Source organism: Eubalaena glacialis, chromosome 1 (genome assembly GCF_028564815.1).
Source record: "Eubalaena glacialis isolate mEubGla1 chromosome 1, mEubGla1.1.hap2.+ XY, whole genome shotgun sequence".
Lineage (NCBI taxonomy): Eukaryota > Metazoa > Chordata > Mammalia > Artiodactyla > Balaenidae > Eubalaena > Eubalaena glacialis.
Genome location: NC_083716.1, coordinates 232,283,856 through 232,306,742, shown reverse-complemented (window position 1 = coordinate 232,306,742; position 22,887 = coordinate 232,283,856). Strand labels below are relative to the sequence as shown.

Sequence of the window (22,887 nt, the reverse complement as noted above, 5' to 3'; positions counted from 1 at the left end):
CATCAAGCTAAATCATCTTTATAAACAAACAGAAACATGTTCCTATGATCTGAGGAAGTAATAACTCTGGAGATTATTTATAGTTCTTTCAATTCATATAGATAGAACAAGAAATTTTCATCAACAGGGACATGGCAAATAGTAGGAGCTACATACCTACAGCTTTCCCCCCACAAAACATATACACACTTAGAATATGTCCCTTTTCAGGTTTTAGGTTATTAGTGACAGTCAGTCAGATGTTAACCACATCTGGTGGGAAGAAAAAGTTAGGGACTCAAGGTACTAAAATTCTTAGTAGTCAACGAGAAAGTCAGGTGGTCATCAGGGAATATGGATTCTGGAAGAATTAGCATATGACCCAGCAATTCCACTCCTAGATACCTACCCAGGAGAAAAGAAAACATGGGTCTACACAAAGACTTGTATGCAAATGTTCATAGCAGCATTATGCGTAATAGCCAAAAAGTAGAAACAACCAAGATATCATCAACTGATGAATGAATACACAAAATGTGGTCTATCCATGTAATGGAATGTTATTCGGCAACACAGAAGAACAAAGTACTGATACATGCTACTTGTATGAACCTCAAAAACATTATGCCAAGTGAAAGAAGCCAGTCACAAAAGACCACACCAGTACAGGTAAATCTACAGAAAACAGAGTGGTGGTTACCTGGGGTGAGGGATAAGAATGAAAAGTGACTGCAAATAGGCATGAAGTTTCTTTCTGTGGTGATGGAAATGTTCTAAAATTAGACTGTGGAGATGGTTGTACAACTTGGTAAATATACCAAAAATCATTGAATTGTACACTTAAAACGGGTAAATTTTGTGGTATGTAAAATACACCTTAATAATGCTGCCAATTTAGAAAAAAAAAAGCTCTGGGAGGACATCAGATCTGCTTCAAGAAGAGGTGTCTGAGTTTTAAATCTCTAATGTGGAGCACTCCCAAGTCATGACCAGGTCCAGGCTGAGACTACAGGGCAGGTGGCTGAGATGGGTGGACCAGGACCCAGGAGGCACCACCCCTGACTTCCACAGAGCGACCTACCCCACCAACTGTGATTGTGCATTTACACTTGCCTCTCCCACAGTGAACACTGAGCCTTGCAGGTGGAGGCTCTATCGGGGTGCATTCACGTGCTCATCTCCAAACCTTGCACGTGGCTTGAGACACAATCTAGCGTCTAGCACCTGGTCAGCACGAGATAATGGTCATTAGGAGAATATAACAGTGCTTTAGAGTGTAGGAGCAGGACGGTTTAGTGGATCCGAGATACGCTTTCCAGCTCTTCTTCAGAAAGCCACCCAACCTCTTCTAAGCATTCACTGAAAAATATCACCTGCATCTTGGATTGTCAATGGGACCAAATAAGCACAAAAGAGTGGCTAAAAAACCCCCAAGTTGATTTCACAGGCGCCACCATGACCTACTGCACAGTCAGCACCTGAGGCTGAACTTCTGCAAGGCCCCGAGAACATTCTCCCGGGTGATGACGTCCTTGTCTTCCTCCTTCAGCCTTTCTTCCAGCATCCGCAGCACCTTCGTGCTCTGGGCAAGGTAGCGGCGACCTAATAATGTAACCAGAGATGAACAAGGGAGAGAATTTATCTTGTGTTAAGTTCATGCTCCAAAACCACTTTCTATGAAAACTTTGCATATAACACACGTAGAGTTTGGGTAATTTTATGTTCTAGAAAACTTATTAAAGCATATTTCAACTGCAAGTTGGTTTTACTCAATCAACTATCTAATGAATGGAAAACCACTTTTCCTGTCATCTAAACATGATTCATCACTGTGTTCTTGTGCGGAGCGCTGTCTTTTATTTACCCAAAATCTTTTTTTTTTTTTTTAAAGATTTTTTTTTGATGTGGACCATTTTTTGTTTTTAAAGTCTTTATTGAATTTGTTACTATACTGCTTCTGTTCTATATTTTGGTTTTTTGGCCCCGAGGCATGCGGGATCTTAGCTCCCCGACCAGGGATCGAACCCACAGCCCCTGCACTGGAAGGCAAAGTCCCAACCACTGGACCGCCAGGGACGTCCCTACCCAAAATCTTGAACCCAAAAGTCAGATCACGAGGAAAAAGGGGGTGATGAATCTGTGTGTTATGAACCCCTCAGTCTTAACAAGAGAGGCAGCCCAGTAGTGCTTTCTGGACACACCCATGGCCTGGAGAAGAAGTTAGGAACCATACCTGGAACCCTATCACTAGCCTGTTGTGAACTTGTATCTTGATACAGATGACATTAATTTCAGACGTAAAGTTCAACCGTATGATATGAATGGTCCCTGGCACATACCCTGGCTTATCATAAAATGTTTGTTAAATGGCTGGAAGAACAAACAAATGAATGAAATAACTTTTGGAGTGTCATACAGTCACAATTTAAAACTCCCATTATTCATGTTAAAAAGAGCTCAAACAAATTAGAATTTATGGAAGGTAATGGCATTTTGTAAAATCATTTTGAATTAAATTATGGTGGCATGTTATTTTGGGAATTTTCAAATCCTCTTGATTTAAAAGGCTTAGTCTTTTGAAAGACATGGTATAGTGCTTATTGGGATCATTTTATTTCACCAACCTTATTTGGCCTTAAGTAGAAAATGATAAAAAATGCATTACCTGCTATCTTGAGAGCAATCTAAAAAGTATTACGTTACAATACCAGAAAGCTTACAAAATAAAACCAAAGGCTAACAAAATAAACTCCAAAACCATCAAAATGTGCTCTGACATAAATTACAGCAATATGACAACAACTAAGTTTTTCAAAAGACCTTAGATGCATTAAACAGTAATAAACTGAGGAAACACATGTCATTGCCAAGAAACTTGGGGAAGAATGCGTTTTCACAGGGAAAAACACAACCACAAGACCTAGCTCTTCTCTCTGAAGGTATCAATGAAAAAAAAATGTTGCCTGCCATATCAGTAAGCAAAGGATGTTGCAGTCATCAAGCCGCTACAGCCACTCTGGACGGTGAACCCTGAGGCAACTCAGGATGGAGACCAACGGGCTGCCCACTGCCAAGCCCTGAGCCCCTGCAGCCACCCCCAGCGGTGCACCCTGAGGAGGCTCAGGATGGGAAAGCACAGGATATGGCCCTAGATCGCTGAGGTGCCCGTCAAAGGGATGATTTCAGTGAGCCCAGACTCTTGCATCTTCCCATACACAGAAAAGTGCTGAATTCCTTAACTCGAGATGTCTGGTTTTCTTTAACAGTAATCTTTTGATGCTCTGTCTACCTCATCTTTGCTGCAAAAACTCCTATATACCCTGGCTCCCCCCTTGCCTCTTGGGAGCAGTCCCTCCAAGCTATATGAGATGCTGCGGCCGGGCTTAAGTCCTCAGTTTCGTTCGCCAAATAAAACATAATTCTCAGCTTTTCATTTTTTTCCCTCAGCCGGCAAGGAGAGCTGCCGTCTCACCTTCTGCCAGGGACGCGAAAGCGTTGACGAGCCTGGCCGTGTACTGCCGCACCACCTTGCTCTTTGAGTGCAGCAGCTGCAGCACATTCCTCTGTGGGACAAAAAACAATGTATCAAAAGAAGAAAAGCCATGAAGTGAAAGAAAAGTGAGGGAGAAGCACACGTCTCCTCTGCAGGTCTGCTGTTCTCTTCCTCTGAGTGAACTTATTAGAGGTGATTCGGTCTTGATTTCCAACTGATGTTTTTCTGAGAGTTGGCAAAAAAATATAAGTTTTTCAGACTTCCAAATTAGAAGAATTAATTATTCAAAGCACTTAGAATGGTGACTGACACCAAGTAAGCAATACTATTTGCTATGACTGTTGTTGATGTTTTTCCAGGTAGAACGATTGATCCAACACTCGTCTACTTTCGCTCCTCCAAAACCACCATCAAACTACAGTAAATGGCTTTTTTAAGGAGACAAATCCTCAAGGACAGAGAGGACAGCGCAAGAAACTATAACAACACAATTTTGGAATCAGGAATGCAGGATGGTAACAAACTTAGCAGACCCAAGAACGCCAAGCGGGCAAGGAGGAATCACCCAGCTTATGTCACGTAGTCCTCAAAAGTCTCAAGAACTGGGGGGAAATCAAGAAGAATGAATGAAAGCGGTGGAAGCAGCAGCTAGGTCCCCCTCACGCTGCTCCTGCACAGCTGTCCTCCCGTGCACCTCCCATCACACATCTGGGAGCGCTCTCTTTCGAGGGCAACACGAAAGGTCTCTGGACGGAGGACAGCAGCACAGGTGAGCAGGGCTGCCACACCCAAAATGGAGTAGGGGTGGTGCCTAAAGGCAGGATAAATACTCAACAGAGAGCCACCCCCGTCCTCTTCCCCTACCTGGCTCTCGGAACACTGCCAACCAGACTGTTACCTTCTAGGCAGATTAGATGACACTTCTTGGAGGAGAATGACCAGCCCTGGAAACAGGAAAAGAACTAAGGTTCCTGAAATCAGAGGTTCCCAATAGATGGCCCGCCGGGGTCACCCTCAGTGGAGCTCTATGCCTACAGGCCTGACCCTCACCCTCAGAACCGCCAATCAGCTTTTCAGTCCCTCCACTCTAAACATTAGGAGATAACCAAGGTCTACCAGGAACTCAAGGAAAGTTTCTAACATGGAAAATAAGGCCAAAACAAATGGGGCAGGGGACAGAAGCAACTTGGAGGAAATGAAACTGTGCAGGGAGAAGAAAACTAAAAATAGACAAAAATTTGTCATTAATATCCTCAGAGATATAACTGTATCCATGAAACAACAGAATGCTACAAAAAAAAAAAACCAAAAAAACACAAAAAAGGGAAATGAAAAACTCTACAGGAGGGTTGGAAAATAAAGATGAGGAAATCTCCCAGAAAGTGGAACAAAAAGAAAAACATGGAAAATATGAGAAAAAAGATAATTAGAGAACCAACATTCAGAAAGAAGAGGCCCAACATTCAGAAAGAATGAACAGAAAGAATGAACAGAGTTCAAGAGGCCCAACATTCAGAAAGAATAAACAGAGAAAACAAGAGAGGAAATCATCAACAAAACAACTCAAGAACAGTTCCCAGAACTAAAGTTGTCAGATTGAAAGGGCTGACAAAGTGCTCAAAACAGTGAATCAAATACACATCATGAAAGCCATCAATGGGAAATTCATTAACACTGGTGAAAAAGAAAAGATTCAACACGTTTCTAGAGAGAAAAAAACAGGTCACATACAAAGGGTCAGGAATTAGAATGGCTTGGGACTTTTCAACAGCAACACTGGAACCTAAAAGACAATGAAGCAATATCTTCAAAATTCTGAAGGATAATTATTTACAACCCAGAGTTCTATACAAAGAGTAACGATATTTTCAGACATACACAGTCTTGAAAAATATACTCCCCATCCATCCTTTTTCTAGAAGCTATTAACTAAAGGCTGTGCTTCACCAAGAAGACAATATGGAATATTGGAAACAGGGATCCAATTCAGGAAAGGGCTGCAAGGAATCAACATACGTTTGGTGAAAAGAGATTTCTGGAAGGCAGCTGTGCCCCAGATGTGGAGGGCCACCAGTACAGGCTGAATGACTGGCTCAAGAAAGTCATTTCTTGGGCTCTCATCCCCAAGATGCCTATTGCCACTGTACCATCTTCATTTAGGTAAAATTTTTATTGAAATATAACATCCATACAGAATATTGCCCAGATCATGAGTGTGCAGCTGGATGACATGTGGGTAACCGGTAGTTAAATCAAGAAACAGAACATTACCAAAGCCCCAGACGCCCTTCCGGGGTCCCTTTCCAAATCAAGGGCAATATCTCTCCTGGCTTCTTATATCGTAGGTTAGTTCTGTCCGTTTTTAAATTTTTTAACAAATAAAGTCATGCAGTATGTATTCTTTTATACCTGACTTTTTTCATTCAGTATCATGTTTGTGAGAGTCATCCATGTTGTACGCTGTGTGCTCCTTCTCATTGCTCAATATATCCCATTTTACAGATATATCCCAGGTGATTTATCCATTCTACTCTTGATGGGACATTCGGGTTATAGCCAGTGTTTTGCTTCTTATAAATAGTGCTGCTATGAGCATTCTTACACATCCTTTAGTTGAACGTACGGACACATTTCTGTTGGGGTTATACTTAGGAGTGGTTTTGCTAGGACACAGACTATGCGGTTTTAGTAAATACGGCCAGGGTTCCAAAGTAGTGCACCATGTAACATATTTTCAAACAGAGTGCAAACTACCTGGGTAAGGGGAGCCCAGACTCATCCATACTTGGATACCCCTGCCCTTGCTCTGATGAAGCTCCAGCTCCCCCATTCACACCCTGCTGTGTGGATCAGCTGTGGAAAGTCTCTTCATCCCCACAGAAGTGTTCTCATGTGATCAGCTCCTGAGAACTAGAAGTAGACGAGGCAAGCTTAAAAACCCAAATTACAGAGCGGCTCACCATTCCCCTTGGCCATACATATTGCTGCTGGATAACCAGTACCTGGCCTACCTTTCAGCCCTGCCAGAGGCCCTGTGCTTCCCAGGACTCTCTCCTGACTTTGATTACCAATGTCCCCAGAGGGGACCATTAAGAGCCCAGGGAAGCTACGTCTGATTATAATCCAGCAATTTTATTCATGTCATCTTCCCCTCGGTGCCTTCATCTAACATGGAAACAGTACCCTTTCCTTGCAGAGCAAGGTCTGTGCTTGCTACTCGGCAAACCCCAAATCAAACACTATATTATTCAGGGTACATATGCAAATGCGGACACTACAAAGAAAAGCAAGGAACTGATTGAGACAAAAGTGAGGGTGTGCACACTCATGTTCAATGCAGCATTATTTATAACAGCCAAACGGTAGAGGTAACTCAAGTGTCTGTTGATCAATGGATAAACAAAACGCGGGATATATATATATACATATATATATATGTGTATATATGTGTGTGTGTATATATATATATATATACACACATATATATATATGTGTATATATGTGTGTGTGTATATATATATATATATATATATATATATATATATATATATACACACACACATATATATATATCTCCCAATTTATTTTGGTGTCATGGTGACACGGCACCCATGTTTCCCAAGGAGTTCTCCTGCTCTGCAGATTCTCTGACATCTTAAGATAACTCCAGCTCATTCCTTATTAAAAAAACAAAAATAAGCCATAGCAATTAAAAATAATGACCTGAGGAAGATATGACATTTTCAGTGGCTATAAAGATTTCGGCATTTTGACAAATATCATATATCACAAAACCTAAGACACCTTTCATAGGAGGACATATTATTTTTTTATACATAACCAAGAAAGAAAAAAGCACTGCAAGTTAAACTGTAACAGGCCATCGGCTATTAGATACACCCCAGTTTCGGAGATGCTAAAATGGGGGGAGAAATTACATCTTAGATTCAATGAAATATCACAGTTCAGAAAGAATCAGTATTGAATTCACTCTTTGAATTTGAGTTCGTAAGTCATGACAGTATATTATTCAGCTGCTTCGTGTCTCATAGGCTGGTTTCCATGCCATTACAAATACCAACAGGAAAAAAAAAAGAAAATAAGAATTTGAGGGACTATTTTTCATACTTAACTGTTTCATGGGAACAATGCGATTGTGTACAAAGAAGAAAACTCAAAACCCTTAAATGTTGTCGCCTGTGCACACAACAGATTACGTGCAACAAGCTTTCTCCGGGGCTGTTTCATCAGCGATCCTAAGAGGTACTGATACTGCACTCAGGGCACACACTGTGAAGCTTAACAGTAGGGAGATGATGTTTTCAGAGCGTTTTGGTAACGATGAAACTGAAATAATGAGATGCAGTATCTTCTCTACATAGGGCGTGCTCAAGCTCTCGATCCTCCTTCGGTAGGATAACAGGTGCTGAGAACAGGGAAGAGGGATGAGGAGTGGGGAGGAGGACTCCTCCGAGCTGGGCCTTGGGTTAAGTTCTTCCCACACGTGACCACGTGCAACCATCCCAACAACCTCACGAGGCAGGTGATGGCCCCTTCTTGGTGGTGGAAAGCTCCCTGAGATTGAGAAATTTGCTTAAGGGTGTCTGGCCAATAGTCGGTGGGGCAGAGATTTGAAACCAGTTTATCTCCCTCTAAACCCCATACTTTTCCCGCTGCACCATTAGACCTATCTGGTCCAAAGCTATATACAAAGAGTGTTGAAGACACTTTTTAAGTCAGGCCCAGATGAAAACAATTTGAATCTGCTTACCTGCCTTGCCCATTGTAAGTCATGCTGAGTTTTCAGGATTCATGGTAAGCAGTGGGGTGAGGGAAAGAGCGGGGAATTTGAGAAAAGGAAAAATGGCAGAAAAGAGCTCCAGAGTTGAATCAAGCAGTACTAACTTGTTCGGGACTCTGCATTAGAAGTGAAAAGTGGGCCAGTGTCCAGGGTGGACAGCAGATTTCGGAAGCTAACAGAAGCCCCAGGCTGACATACAGTCGCTACGCTGAAGATATGCATAGAAATGAAAGCCTCGTCCTTCTAAGATCCTTCCCAGAAATGCAGGCCCTGGCTGGGCGCTGGCCCCTCTCACCCACCTGGCTGTGGCTGTGACAGTCCAAGAGGTCGTTGCTGACGTAGGCCTGCAGAACGGCCTCCCGCTGCTCTCCAGGGTGCGACGTGGTCAAGCGCTAGAACGAAGAGAAACAAGAGCAGGACCCAAGCGTCGATGTGGAGGAAACTGTTCCCACAGCTGGCAGCACCGGTAACTATGCACTTCACCAAACAAAATGAGTAATACCCAGCCGGGTGGCCAACCAGCCAACAAGTCAACGAGCAAAAAATTACGACGTACTTCCGAATGGGCGACGCAGGAGTCAACTTACACATGTAACCTCCAGAGCAGTGAAGGATCGTATTGGACTGGATTGTACGGGAGCAGATAAGAGAGAGCTCACCCACGCCTGGAGAGGGCTTTTTTTTTTTTTTTTGCCGTAAGTGGCTCAAGAGCTGGTACCCGAAGGATGAGCAGACTACTGGGCAGCGCGGGGGGATGTGAGCGCAGTGGGGGGCTGGGGACGTGTGGTCTAGCTGAGGGGGGTGTGAAAACACAGGGTGCCTTTGCGTGGCGCCCGACGGGGGGGCCGTGAATGAGCGTCAGGCGCACAGAGCAGACCCATCCCACAGGGGCTGGCACAGCAGCACTGCGGGTACTGTGTGTGCGTGTGTGTGCGCGTGTGTGGCACCCCTGGCACCGCCCTCCTTCCATGTGGTCCTCTCTTCCCCCAGGGTCCCCCCCCCTGGCCGCAGTGGGCCCCATCTCTCCAGGACACCAGCCTCTCAGCACCTCCACCTCTGGGTTCCGGACAGTCTGCTGCTCTTCCCGCCTTCTCACCCGTGGGCTTTACACGGTCACAGGGGCTGCTGCCCTTCTGGTGAGTTTGGAGGCTACTGCTGGGCTGTGGTGGGGGGATGAGGGGCTGGAGGGGTCTCAGACAGAATTACAAGGATCTCTTTATTTTTCCTGCTTGTTCTATGACATTCATTCAGCAAAGGAATAACCCGTCTCGCCAAGAGGCTCAATAGCATGGGCCGATAGCAAGTGCCCGGTGGATAATCGAAGAGCCCAAGGGAGGCTGGTAACTGGAGCAGCGGTAAACCTCCAGGCAGGGACAGCCACTAGTGGTTACTCATGCCACCCCACCCACTCTAGTCAACAAAACCAGAGCAGGACTCTTCCTGCTGATCCTGGATGCGTCCTCAGAGCGCTTCTCCAGACCATATTCCCGGAAGCACTGCCAACCATCAGAGTGCACGTGAGGAGAGCTTTTGTTATCCAGAGAGATGGGGAAATCACTCAGAGGCATTTGGATGTCAAGATAACCTGAAATTTGGGGATCCATGAAGGGGTTTGACGCTATTGCAGGGAGAATTAGAATAGATTGTTCAGTTAAAGAGTGAACCAGGGACTTTCCTGGTGGCCCAGGGGTTAAGAATCCACCTGCCGATGCAGGGGACACGGGTTCGAGCCCTGGTCCGGGAAGATCCCACATGCCGCGGAGCAACTAAGCCCGTGCACCACAACTACTGAGCCTGTGTGCCACAACTACTGAGCCTGCGCTCTAGAGCCCACATGCCACAACTACTGAAGCCTGCGCACCTAGAGCCCATGCTCTGCAGCAAGAAAAGCCACCGCAATGAGAAGCCTGCCCACCGCAGCGAAGGGTAGCCCCCGCTCACCACAACTAGAGAAAGCCCAAGAGCAGCAACAAAGACCCAACGCAGCCAAAAATAAATAAATAAGTAAATAAATTTATATAAATAAATAAATAAATAAATAAATAAGCTGCACTCCAATAAAAATTAAAAAAAAAAAAAAAAAAAAAGAGTGAACCAGTGTTGGCTTAGGCCGGCAGTTCTCAAAATGTAGTCTGGGGAACCCTGGGGATCTAGAAGTGTTCCCCATACTACACTTGGAGAGTCCCTTCAGGGTAGTCTAGAAGGTCACAATTATTTTCATAATAATACTAAGGCATGTTTTGTCTTTTTAATGATTAACCTCTCAGAGGTTATATGAAGCGTGATAGATACTGTGACAAACTGAATGTAGAAGCAGAGATGAGAATCCAGCTGTCCTCCACTAAGCCAGACATTAAAGAAATTTATAAAAGTGTAAAACAATGTCAGTCTTCTCACTAATTTTTTTTTTAGTTTGGAAAATAGTTATTTTTCATAAAAAATATGTTATTTATGTTATGTCCTCGGTTTATTACTGTTCATCTTAAATGAATTAGTAAATATATATTTTACGTTTTCTCAGCTTTAACTTCTAATATTGTAAATTTTGGTAGATAAAATTTACATTAACAAAAGCTCTTTGGGTTCCTCAGTAATTTTTGACAGTGTCAAGAGGTCTGGGACCAGAAAGCTGGAGAACCACTGCCTTAACTGTGATCAATCTGAAAATTGGTGAGAAAAGCAACCATTTATTTATTTAAACGAAGCCTTTTTTTCTTTTTTCTTTTTTTTTTTGGCTGCGCTGCGTGGCTTGCGGGATCTTAGTTCCCTGACCAGGGATCGAAACTGTGCCCCCTGCAGGGGAAGCGTGGAGTCCTAACCACTGGACCGCCAGGGAATTCCCAGAAAAGCAACTATTTAGATTACACTCTATTTTCCTTAAAGACTTGTTAATAAGTTTTCACCCTTGATGTGTGCTCGTGTGGCTGCGCGGGAATACCTAAATCCAGAGGTCTCTGTGGGGGTCAGTGTGAGCGGGACCCGTGCTCTAACACACCGACGCCACCAGCTGTGAGTCTGGCTCAGGACCAGGGAAGGGCCAGATGCCAGGACGTCTCCGGGGCCTTGAAACTACATGTACCAAATCATCATGTATCAAATCACTGAGTGAAGGCAATGGCAGCTGTGACGTCAACATAGGGGTTTTTAAAAAGAGACCACAGCGAGCTTCGGAAGCTGCTTTTCATTTTCGCTCTTGGTGTCAGCAGGAAGCATGAAGAAAGATTTTGAGAAGATGGGTTAAAAGACACAGGCAAGGCAGCCAGCCAAGAAAACCAGCATGGTCTTTTTTTTTTTTTAACTTCAAGAAAAAGGTACTTACCCAGCGCAGAGCCTGCAACAAGAAGGCTTTCAAGCGGTCACTCCCCAGAATCAAATCCTTCTTCAGTTTCTCATAATCCAAGGAGGGCAGTAATGGGACATCCTTCAATTTCCTACTCAGCAACACAAGTTCAAAGAGAAAGAACAGGGCAAAAGGGCATGTTCATTACACCTCCTGAGTGTCACGAAGGTCTCATCTAGAGCTGCTCTGACACACTGGACGGGCAGTGGCCCACTTGCTCTCTGTGCTCCTGGCGTTAACTCCAGGCCTCCACCAAGAGGGTTGGGTTCCAGGCCCCCCACCCCGGCTTCAACGGGCTCAGCTCTGTCTCTTCTGTTGCATGTACCAGGGTCTATATAACACTTTTCCTAAAACAAGGAGTCTCTGCCTAATGGGATTAGAAACCACCACATTCACAATAGGCTAGGGCTCCACACCATGGGGATGAAATCACCTTGGAGGCATCATAGAATCCCGAGTTCTATTTAGAATCCTGAGCAAAGTCCAAAGCCTATTAGTTTCAGCAGGCCCCTAGGGTCCTCCCTAAAAACCTGAAGCCGCTGTCCCTCTCAAGCCTGAGGGACTGGCTTGGGGGGATGTGAAGGACAGAACAGGGGTCAGAAAACAACTGTGAAAGGAGGTGCACAGCTGACCCTCCAGGAGGTAGGAGGGTGTGGCCAGGAAGCAGCAGTGGGGACGTGCCAGTGAGGCAGGTCGTAAGTAGGGCAATTTGCAAACACTCCTCAAGAGGACTCTGAGTCAGAACTCAGGCGAAGGCAGGTTTCAACTAAGAGAGATCCCTATTCAGAGATCTACACGGTGCAGATGACCCAACACCTGCATCTGGCTGGCCAGAAACAAAAGGAACCACCTCAGATGCCTTGTCACTAAAACAAGTATCTTCACATTTTGTTTTGTTGAATAGAAGATTGGAGTGTATAGAAAAATTGAAAACTGAATGAGGTCTGCACTGTCCCAATGTTAATTTCCTCGTTTTGCTGTTGTACTACAGTCAGATAAGGTGTCACCACCTTATCTGAGACACTGAGGGACTCAGCTTCCTATGAATCTATAATTGTTTCAAAATAAAAAAACTAAGAACAAAACAAAATATGATTCTTCTAATACTGTGTAGAGAATATTAATATTAAATGAGAATTCATGAAGAATTGAGTGAAAAGACTAAAGCTGTAGGGTTTCATTTGTTTTTAAGGGTGGAGTAAAAACTGAGCTAATACCTCTGGGAGGTAGGATTTGGGGTTCTTTAAATTTTCTTCTTCATGTTTCTATAGACTCAAATTTTCTATAATGAGCATGTATTACTTACATTATAGGAAAAAATTACATGCTAGTTTTTTTTTTTTTTTGGCCACGCCACGCAGCTTGCAGGATCTTAGTTCCCCGAGACCATGGATCGAACCCGTGCCCTCAGCAGTGAAAGCGCACAGTCCTAACCACTGGACCGCCAGGGTATTCCCTTAAAGTTAGTTTTTAAAAGAAAAAATGAGATCCTCTTATAGGGCCTGGAAGAAAAAGCCAGAAAAGAGGGCATTGAATGGGGTCTCAGTTAACACTCCTGGGGAGGAGCGTCTTCTATTTAATATAGCAAATGGTAAACCTCTGTACATGGCACATTGATTATTTTGATTTTTTTCCAGAGGCAGATACTATTGTGAGTTTAAAAATTAATACAAATACTCTAAAAAATTCCAATTATAAATAACTGGCCAGTATTCTTCAAAGGTGTCAAGGCCTCGAAAGACAAAGACTGAAGAATGATTTCAAATTAAAGGAAACTAAGACATGACAAGACTAACGTGTGATCCTGGATTGAACCTCAGACCAGAGAAAGGACATAATGGAACAACTGATAAAATGTGAATAAGCCCTGCAGACTAGAGGGCAGTACGTTTTCAGCATTAATTTTCTGATTTTGATAACTGCACTGGGCTTGTGTAAAATATTAACACTGGGGAATGAATCTGGGTGAAGGGTATATAGGAATTCTTTGTTCTATTTTTGCAACTCTGAAATTATTTCAAAATGAAAAAAAGTTTTAATTTAAAATGCAAACAGGCTCTTTTTCTAGACAAAAAAAGTTCCATTTGTAAAGCCAAGTTTGATAATGTTCTATAGCTGGGGAGCTTCTACTCAAAGGAGGAAAAACTGTCATATATATTTGGGCCATATTTACTTGCCAATAATGGCAATATTACTAAGTTGCTCAGCTATCCCCCATTTCTGTGGTCCAGCCACTCTCCCACAGTCCATGAGGAAACTGAGGTACAGACAGGTTATAAAAGTGGTCCAAGGTCACAGAGCCGGTGGCAGAGGTGGGTTTTAACCCTGGCAGTCCGTGCTCATAAGCACTGCATTCTACAGCCACCATCTGAAGTGAAGAGAGTGCAGGGTTAATGTCAGACTCGGGCAGGACCGAAGGAAGGAGGAATGTTGTATCGACCGCAGGTGTCTTGGTAATATCATAGCACCCACCCCCCCCAATCCCCACCACCACTCAAGGCTGGCTCAGAGGGTCACCAGAACCCACCCTAGTCCTCGTGTCCATGCCAAAGGTTCTCAACTTCCCTGCTAGTGCAACACACATGCCTGGTGAAGCCCCCGCGCATCAGATACCCCCATGGGGGACAGCCTAACTGACATGGATATGAATGCTCCAGCACACACAGAGCTATCCTGTGGCCCTGGTCACAATGTGACTCAGGAGAGAACATAAAATTTAGACATTGCAACGTTCTGTTGACTGCCCTATGACAGTAGATTAAACTGATTTCTATAGAATATTATAGGAACAATTCAACAATTTTTTCCATTTGATGCTACCTCACCAACATCAATAGAATTGACTTTAAAAGATACTTTTATAAGTATTTTATAAGTATTACTTATGATTACTGGTATTTCCTTTAATACCCACATGTAGCTCCAGCTTAATCAAAGGAACTCGTCTAAGCTAGGTGGTTAAGAGCACTTATTAAAATTATTTTGAATTTCAGTTTTACCCATAGCTATTCTCCTTAATAACAATTCCTAAGAGCAATTACTTACACGGGTGCCAAGGAGGCTCTTAACATGGTTGAAGCCTGAGGGGGAAGGGGACAGAAGGAAATAGAGCGTGTTAAACATTGACAGCAATGCATTAATCCCCAATCACTGTAACGGCACAGAACCAACAGATTTGCAAAGTTTTTCATCCACCAGGATTCTCCAACCATAATCGTATATGATTTAAAAATTAGCCCAAGTCCAAGTTTAGTAATACCCTACTGATGCATTTCCCAAGCCACCCACCTTTGGCTTGTTGCTACTCCACTCCAAGCAGCAGTCTATAAGAAAACGGGTGGGTTCGCCCTGACCAAGCTCCCAGAGGAACTTAAAGCTGCCTAGTCAAAGATATCATAAAGAACAAAAGCAATGAAAATCAGTTTATTATCCTGGTTTTCTTCTTTATTAAGATTTGATCCTTGAGTATAAAAATAACACATGCACTTGGCACCAAGTCGCTATAGAGGTGTTTGTGGAAAACATTCACAATCCCCCTCCCACCCTACTCCCTTTTAATCCTGCCTATAGGCCAAATCATTGCTTACTTTATGGGCACATCCCATGTATTGTTTTCTTGTTTTGTTTTTGCTACTACAGCAACGCGGTATTAAGCGTGTACTAAAATAGAGAAACCACCAAATGCTGTGAATGGCACTTGTTTGAATGGACTCAAACCAACTGTAAAAGACGTTTTGAGGAAACGCAGGAAATGTGAAACTGGACTGCACTGGTATTACATGCTACTAAGGAATTAGTATTAATTATATCCGGCACTGTGGTTACGGTTTTCGTTTTTTGAAGCCCTTATCTGTTAGAGATGTATATTAAATTATTTATAGGTAAAACGATAGAATGTTTGGAATTTGTCTAAAAGAACTCTAGGGGAAAAAAGTAAGTAGAGGCGAAGAGAGGAAGTCTCAGCCGTCTGTGGAGCCCTTCCCGAAGGGGCAGGCAGTAGTACTCCGTTCCCTCTATGTCACCACAGCCCTCGAACGGAACATTATCCACGCTGATCATATTGAACTGTGATCATTTTGCAGCCATTTCTGTGTCTTTCTCCTTCAGCAGACACGGAGTTTCACAAGGGCTGGAGATATAGCACCTGCATGTCCCCAGCACCTGGCACAGTACCTGGACCACAGAGGCACTCAATCAACATGTATTTGTTGAATGCATGAATGAAGACTGACTTCCAAAAGTGGGCACTCCAGAATCCTTGACTGATTTAATAACTAAATGTAATAAATCGGCCCCGTTCTCAACTGCTTCCCTTCGCAGTATTTACAGATCCCCATATTCTCACCTTGAAGACAGAAAACCCTGCTTTTAAATGGTTCATGACCATGTATGTTCTTGTAACTTTTAACCTTTGACTTTTCCTTTTCTTTTTTGGCCACACTGTGCGGCTTGTGGGATCTTAGTTCCCTGACGAGGGACTGAACCCAGGCCCTCGGCAGTGAGAGCTCGGCATCCTAACTGCTGGACTGCCAGGGAATTCCCTTTTCTTTCTTTTTTTTTTTAACCCTTGACTTTTAAAAAATTAATTACCTGTTATTCCTGTTATTGGCTTAAATAGCAAGGAGTTCAGAACATTGTTTGAAATGTCATCTAAATTACTTGTCTAACACATTAAGGGGATCAAGGAGCCAGTAATGTAGTCAATGAAGGACACAACCATAGTAAAACACTAGCATAATATATACACAAGAGAAAAATATTTTAAAATTAGTCATATTGGTTACTTCATATTTCCACAAATAAAATTCATTTACATACACCTCCCCTTTTTTCATAATTAAGAAAATGTTCTCTATCTTTTAAAACACTGATTTTTTTCTCTTTTCCTAAATTCTATATCATTCTATTTGCCCTGTGAAGAAATTAATTGAAAAGCAGTAATAACTGACCCTTTCATGAGAAGAGCCAGTATGTTAAACAGTATTGAGACTTTACTATTCAATCAAGTAAAAAAAAAAATTTTCTTTTAAAGCTGGCAATGAGCCGAGGGGAGAATGGCCCAGCCTGCTCCTAACGAGGGAGGAAGTTGTGGCGTTTCATTCAGTAAGTACTGACTGCCCACCATCTAACAGGCCTCTGCTAGGCACCGTTGATATCGGTGAGCAAGGCAAAAGCCCTCTTCTCAAGAGAGCTCGCAATCCAATGGGCAGAATCAATGATCAAATGACTCTCCGTGCCTCACCTGCAAGATGGTGGCAATACCAGTGGGTGCAGATGCCAACGAGAGCGCATGGAAGTCAGCGTAGCTTCCCCTCTTTTCTGCCTGCCCACGCTGAGCTCCCAGTGCTGACGGGGATGCTGGAGCTGAGAGGTACTGGGTGTAAGTCATGAAGTAGAAGCTGACCTTAACATTGACACCCAAGTATGAACTTGCCCACAGAATGGAGAACTCACAGCGGGCGACGGCTACCACTTCCTTCCTAGGTGGAGGCGTTAATAAGAATACTCGGACACTGAGGGGGCTGCTCCGATCTGTGGACTAACCTTTACTCTGGACTGGATTTCTAAAGGGCCCTGCCACCAGCTGTGGGCGCTGCTCTGCGTGTAGGCGGGGTGGACACAGCTACGAGAGTCTGGCTAAGGAAGAAAAGCCCCAGGAAGAGAAAGCTGGGAGAGGTCCCAGAATCACCATCAGTTGGAATAATTTCCCTCTCAAGGTAACTCTGGATTTTGAGTATGGACAAGCCCAGGGAGCATCCCCTCGCTAAGGAGGCCCTGAGCGCGGCCCCAGTGGGCGCTGTGTGAGTTCCGGGATTCTACGCTGCGCACTCAGAGTAAGGCCCCCAAGGCCTGGGGCACCAGGAGGAGGCCGGCGCCCCGACCGCGGTGGACGTGGGCGCAGACGGGTGGCGCTTTCCACTGGGCAAGCACAGGGCGAACGTGCGGCGGCCCTTTCCGGGCACGGGTGGAGGCCAGTGGAGCGAGGAACGTACGAACCTGTCCGTCAGTCACTGAGCGCCCGTGCCGTGCCGGGCTCAGGGAAGGGCTCTCTGCAACGCCTGGACGTGGGAGAACTAAACTGCTACCTAAGCCGAGAGTGAACGGGCAGAACTACGGCCCCATCCCTTCCCAGCTGCAGGCAAGGAACCGGAGCCCGGCCCTCGGGGTCATGGTGTGGGCGAGGGCGTTACTGGGGCCACACAAGCCTGGGACCCACTCTCGGTGACAACAGCGGGATGAGGGGCTTTGCTAATGACGCATGGCGTCAGGAAGCGTGCTTAGAGAAACCGGGAGGAGGTGCGACGGGGCGAGAGTGCCCCTGGGTCACGAGCAGCTGGAGGTTGACTGGGTTGGCAGGGGCCTGTCACCGTGGGACTGCTCCGGGGAGTCTGGTGTACGGCTGAGGGTCGTGAATCTCAGCACCCAGCGTGTTTCAAACTCGTGACATCAACAGTTTGTTTGGGGATGGGGACATCCTGTGGGACTGGCTTCGAGGCACACACACTTCGGGAACTGCTGCTCCAAAGGACGGCAGCGGGTGTGCGCAGCCCAGGGAGGGTCAGAAAGAAGGAGCCTCGACGACACCAGCAGCGGCTGCCGAGCCCCAGGATGACAGGAAGGCCCCGTGTGGAGCCAGAAGCCTCTTCGGACCAGGCTGGTCCGCTGCCAGCCCTTCTTCCCTGGCCCCGCTCACGTGGGACTAACGCTGAACCCAGGTGCTGCCTGTGCGGTGCAGGACAAAGGCAGGACCCTTGTCAGGCGACCTCACGGGGAATGGTCACCAGGAGAGGTTAAGTCACCACTGTGAGACACCTGAGGAAATGTGTGTCGGCCACGCGACAGAGAGGCAACAGGAGCCGGGGACCCAGAGGGGCATCCCCGCCACATGGAGAAGGGAGGCTGCTATGGCCAACTCTGTAACAGGAAGGGGTACGGACACAACTCGAAAACGCAGGGTTGTGACCGCAGGAGGGGAGCGCCGGAATGGAAAACCGTGCAAATGAGATCTGGAAGCGGTGCTATGTGTGTGCGGCGTGGGAGTGCCCCGTGTCTGAGCCCTTGGCCTTGCCTCACCACCCCACAGCCTGAAGGCGTCTGAGAGCCTGGGGCCGGGCAAGGTGCACAGCAACGCGCACACCTGGGGAGGTGCCAGGGGCTGGGGCGCTGGGGCTTCTTGGGGTTTCTGAGACCCGAGTCAGGCCTGGAGAGACAGATGCGCATCAGATCGCGGAGGGCTGGGGACTCCATGCTGAGCACGTTGGACCGGAAGCGACCGACAGGTATTAAGCAAGGGAGTAACAAGATGGGATTCCTGTATGTACCTAAATCCTTCCTGAAGCCTGAGGGCATAAGTAAATAAATAAGACACAACCAGAAAGGTCACTCCAGCTCCCATGTGAATGAGCCATCAGAAATCTAAGAGTTTTGAGACTGAGACCGGGCAGGAAATGTTGCTTTAAGCCAGGACAGAAAGAGGGAGAGCCTGAACAGACACAAAGCAACAGAGGCAGGGCAGGAGGGAGGAAGCCCGCCCTGATCCCCACGGCCACCTGAGCACAGGGCAGAGGAAAGGGAAGAGCCTCGGGTGACTCCCGGGGTTCCCTGGTGTGCCATTTGCTGAGACAGAAACACAGGAGGGAAATCACCTGTGTGGAGGAAAAGATGAGCCTGGGTTGGGACACGGAAAGTGTGACGTGCCTGTCAGACATTCACGGGGAGAAGGCCGGTAAGTCTGGGTTTGGAGGTCGGGGAAAAGGTCTGAGTTAATGGCACAGTTACCCTCTGCCAATCACGGTCCTACTGACTGATGAGACCAAAGGTATTCAACCCTCACATCACCAGGGTCAGTTCAGGTACGTGACAGGCACTGGTGTATGAGGTGTGGTAGGGAGAGGGGAAGTAGGTGTGCAACTCCTCCTCCTCGATATACAGAGCACTGGGCCCGGAAAGGCTGCCTCGAAATGCAGTGGCAACGTGGGGAAAGGGCAGGTGTCCTGCCAAGACTTACGCAAGCCACCTAAGGGAGAATGCCAAGGCTGAAGATGCTGGACTTCATTTGCAGAGCCACAGTACACACAGCAGGAAGCTTCAGGAAGTACCCTCCTTAGCAGAATAGTGCCACAGCAAGGCTTCCTGAACAACTGCACGAGGCCACCTCCCAAAAGGGTCACTGCCACCACCCCCCCCCCGCCCCCTGCAGGTTTTCACTGCTAACAAAGATGGTTGATTTTGGAAGTAGATGCCTCCTAAGATTCACACGTCCTGGGCCTTTAATATATTTAATGCTATCACACCGGGAAGTACTGTAACTTGTATTTCCAGTGTGGCCTACCTGGAGTCGTGGAAGAAAGGGAGGGTTAATTCCCCAAAGAGCCATTTTTCCAATAAGGATGGGTTTAAATGGAAACTTTCCCATCCGATGAATCACCAACCTAGAGGCGCCACAGGGTGGGACTTGGGACTCAACCGGGGGCTGTGCTCAGAGTTCCACCTTGAGAGTGTCTCTGCATTCATGCTTGCCCACTGCAAACAGGGGGCTAAGAAGAGAAAGACATACCAAAGCACTTTTAAATGCTATTTGCAGCACACAAAGATGGATGCTGCATCATTAGAAAGAGCAAAAAACTGACAATGTCTGCCAGAGGAATGGTTAAATGTACCATATTGTTCTCAAATTAAAATTCTGAAAGATAAGGGAAATACAAGTATGCTAAAAGGACATGAAAGACTTTCAAAAATGTACAGTTAAGTGAAAGGAGACAGCTGCAGAATGATATGTGTAATAAAATCTCAATTATATACAATTTTTAAAGGTCTGGAGGATGCATATGAAACATAGTCAACACTTACCTGTGGAGGAAGGCAGGATGGGGTGAGTGTGAGGGAGGGAAGGGGTTTCTGCTTTGCTCCATTTACTGCTAAATTGTTGTGTATTTTCCAGCTAACACATATTCTTGTATCCCTTGTATAACCTTAGAACACAAAAAAACCCTCCCTCTTGTGCTCTGAGGAAGAAGTTTCTCCTTTTACTTCTTATCACTAGATTCCTGATAATATAAAATCAGATTCATCTCAAATCCCAGCAAATAATGGGCCCCAGGGTTTGGAGCCTGATTTGGTAAGGACCACGGCATGACGAACCTGGGGTTAGGGTGGTGACAAGCAGTCAAGCTGGAAGAGGCCACCCAGGAGAGTTCTCTTCTCAAGATTTAGTCCATCATTATCAACCCTGGGAGCGCGTGGATTTGACACCCAGCTCTGACAATGCATCAGACTTCCTGACACAGTTACCTGGGCGGGAAGGAGGTAGGGTGGAAACACACTTCTTGTCTCCTCTGTGGGGTCCTCGGCCTCCACACATACACAGTCTTCACACATACCCCCAGAGGGGGTGACTTACTGGATTTGCACCGCCCTGCACCCCCCCTCCTCTGGGCAGTGAGGCTGCACAGAGAGCACAGCCCCAGTGGTACGGGTGGAGGGGGTGCAGAGCAGGGGCTGGGCCACCAGCTGTCCATGACGGGGGGAGAAAGTTTCTTTAAGTCCAGGGCTCAAAAGTAGGTTACCCACTTGCCTGCCAAAAAAAAAAATCCACATTCTCCAATATAAGCTTTGTCAGAATCACTGGCAATATCTTCAGCTCCTTTTCCCTTCATTCTATTGTTGTATTTTTCGATCGGTTCGGAACTCAGGGGGAAGAAGGGTCTTATTTACTGAGCCCTTCTGAACTTTCAACAGTGAATGAGGTTGCAGAGGGCCAGATTCTTAACAGCCAGATTTAAAAACCAGTATCAAAGGCACTAAACTTTGTAGTACCAGCCATTTTCTGATGGACCCCAGCCAGGCTCCTGTCAAGTACAGTGAATTGAAACGCTCAAGCCCGAGGAGAAGCTGATCAAGGACCAGGCTAGAAAGAAGGCTGGTCTGTGCCTACCTATTTATCTTGAAGTTGATGGCATCCTGTTTGGACTTAGGGTAGACTATATTCCCTTAAACAAATAAAAAAGCAATCTTCTTCCAAATCCTAGATCCTATCGGCTCAGTCACCGGACATCCGATCTAAATTGTATCCTAATTTCCTCTTCATGCGTTATAAATCTGATATCATACATTGACATTAGGCATGCCTAGTCAACTACAATATTCTTTTATACGTCCATAATGACCCCTCACCCACTTTTTATCACCTTATAAGAAAAATATACTAGGAACAATAAAAAATTGTTTGCAGTTTTTATGGCCTGTCACTAAGTCAATGACTCAAGTCGGGGAAAAAAAAAAACGGTTACGAGTTAAGGCAAACAGAGCGCATCCTCTCTCCCGTGGTTTCTGAGGCTTGCACTCTGTACCTTAGTGCCACCATAACAGGGAAGGATGGTAGGACCAGTCTCTTGACAAATGAAGGTAACTTCTAACGGGATGAAATATCAGATACGTTGTTCCCCCATCCCCTTTTATACCGCTCCTTTTAAACATGACATCAGTTTTGTTCACGTGGCCCGTGGGATCTTAGTTCCCTGACCGGGGACTGAACCCATGCCCCCTGCAGTGGAAGCGCGGAGTCTTAACCACTGGACTGCCAGGGAAGTCCCAACATCAGTTTTAAATATGCTGGATGCAGCACTCCGCCAACAGACAGGATTCTTGTATATGCAAGACAGGGTGGGATTTTATAAACAAACCTGAAGAACACTAAGTATTTACTGAATTAATACATAAATGGAAGCGGGGGGGGGGGAAGAAGTGGTCTTATTAGACACAGATCCTGCTATGCTAATTACTGCTAGAAAGCCATCATTTTTGGTAAACACACTCTGATCCTTAATGTTACCTGAGGTTGATGACTTACAGCTAAGCATGTACTGGACACAGAGGGTCAACTCAGCCAGTCCACAGGGATGTGGCTTGAAGCCCCTCATCCTAGAGGGCCCATGAGGGAGTTACTTTTTCGAAACTCGGATGTCTGTGTGTACTTTACTGACATTTTAAAAATGGTCGATTGGCTAAGGTTCCTGTACGCTGACATCACTGCGCCCACATCCTAGAGCATGGACTCCGCAGCTCCTGTCCACGTGTGGCTCAGCCGACGCAGCGAAAGCCTGGCGGTGCACTTGCACGTGCACCCCGAGGACATGGTCCAGGACGCTGGCTCTTCACTACGTTGCCATGTCCTTTCCACCAAGATCCACGAGAGGAGCTCTCCTCAGGTCTTAGCACCAGAAAAACCCTGTGCCGCAGTTTTTGACCTTCCAGTCCTCAAAAAAAAATGTACTT

The 22,887-nt window shown here is 45.7% G+C and overlaps 1 protein-coding gene across 5 annotated transcripts in view; it reads right to left on the bottom strand.

Annotated features, from left to right (window-relative positions):
• Window positions 1-22,887, bottom strand: part of ARMC9 (armadillo repeat containing 9) — a 145,204-nt gene that overhangs the window by 82,313 nt on the left and 40,004 nt on the right. For all 5 annotated transcript variants that reach the window (XM_061188375.1, XM_061188384.1, XM_061188397.1 and 2 more), the window contains exons 10-14: window positions 14,659-14,693; window positions 11,593-11,704; window positions 8,573-8,665; window positions 3,452-3,542; window positions 1,458-1,581 (exon numbers count right to left, since the gene is read on the bottom strand). In XM_061188375.1, coding sequence (XP_061044358.1) covers window positions 1,458-1,581; window positions 3,452-3,542; window positions 8,573-8,665; window positions 11,593-11,704; window positions 14,659-14,693 — 455 coding nt within the window. The remainder of the gene's footprint in view (window positions 1-1,457; window positions 1,582-3,451; window positions 3,543-8,572; window positions 8,666-11,592; window positions 11,705-14,658; window positions 14,694-22,887) is intronic.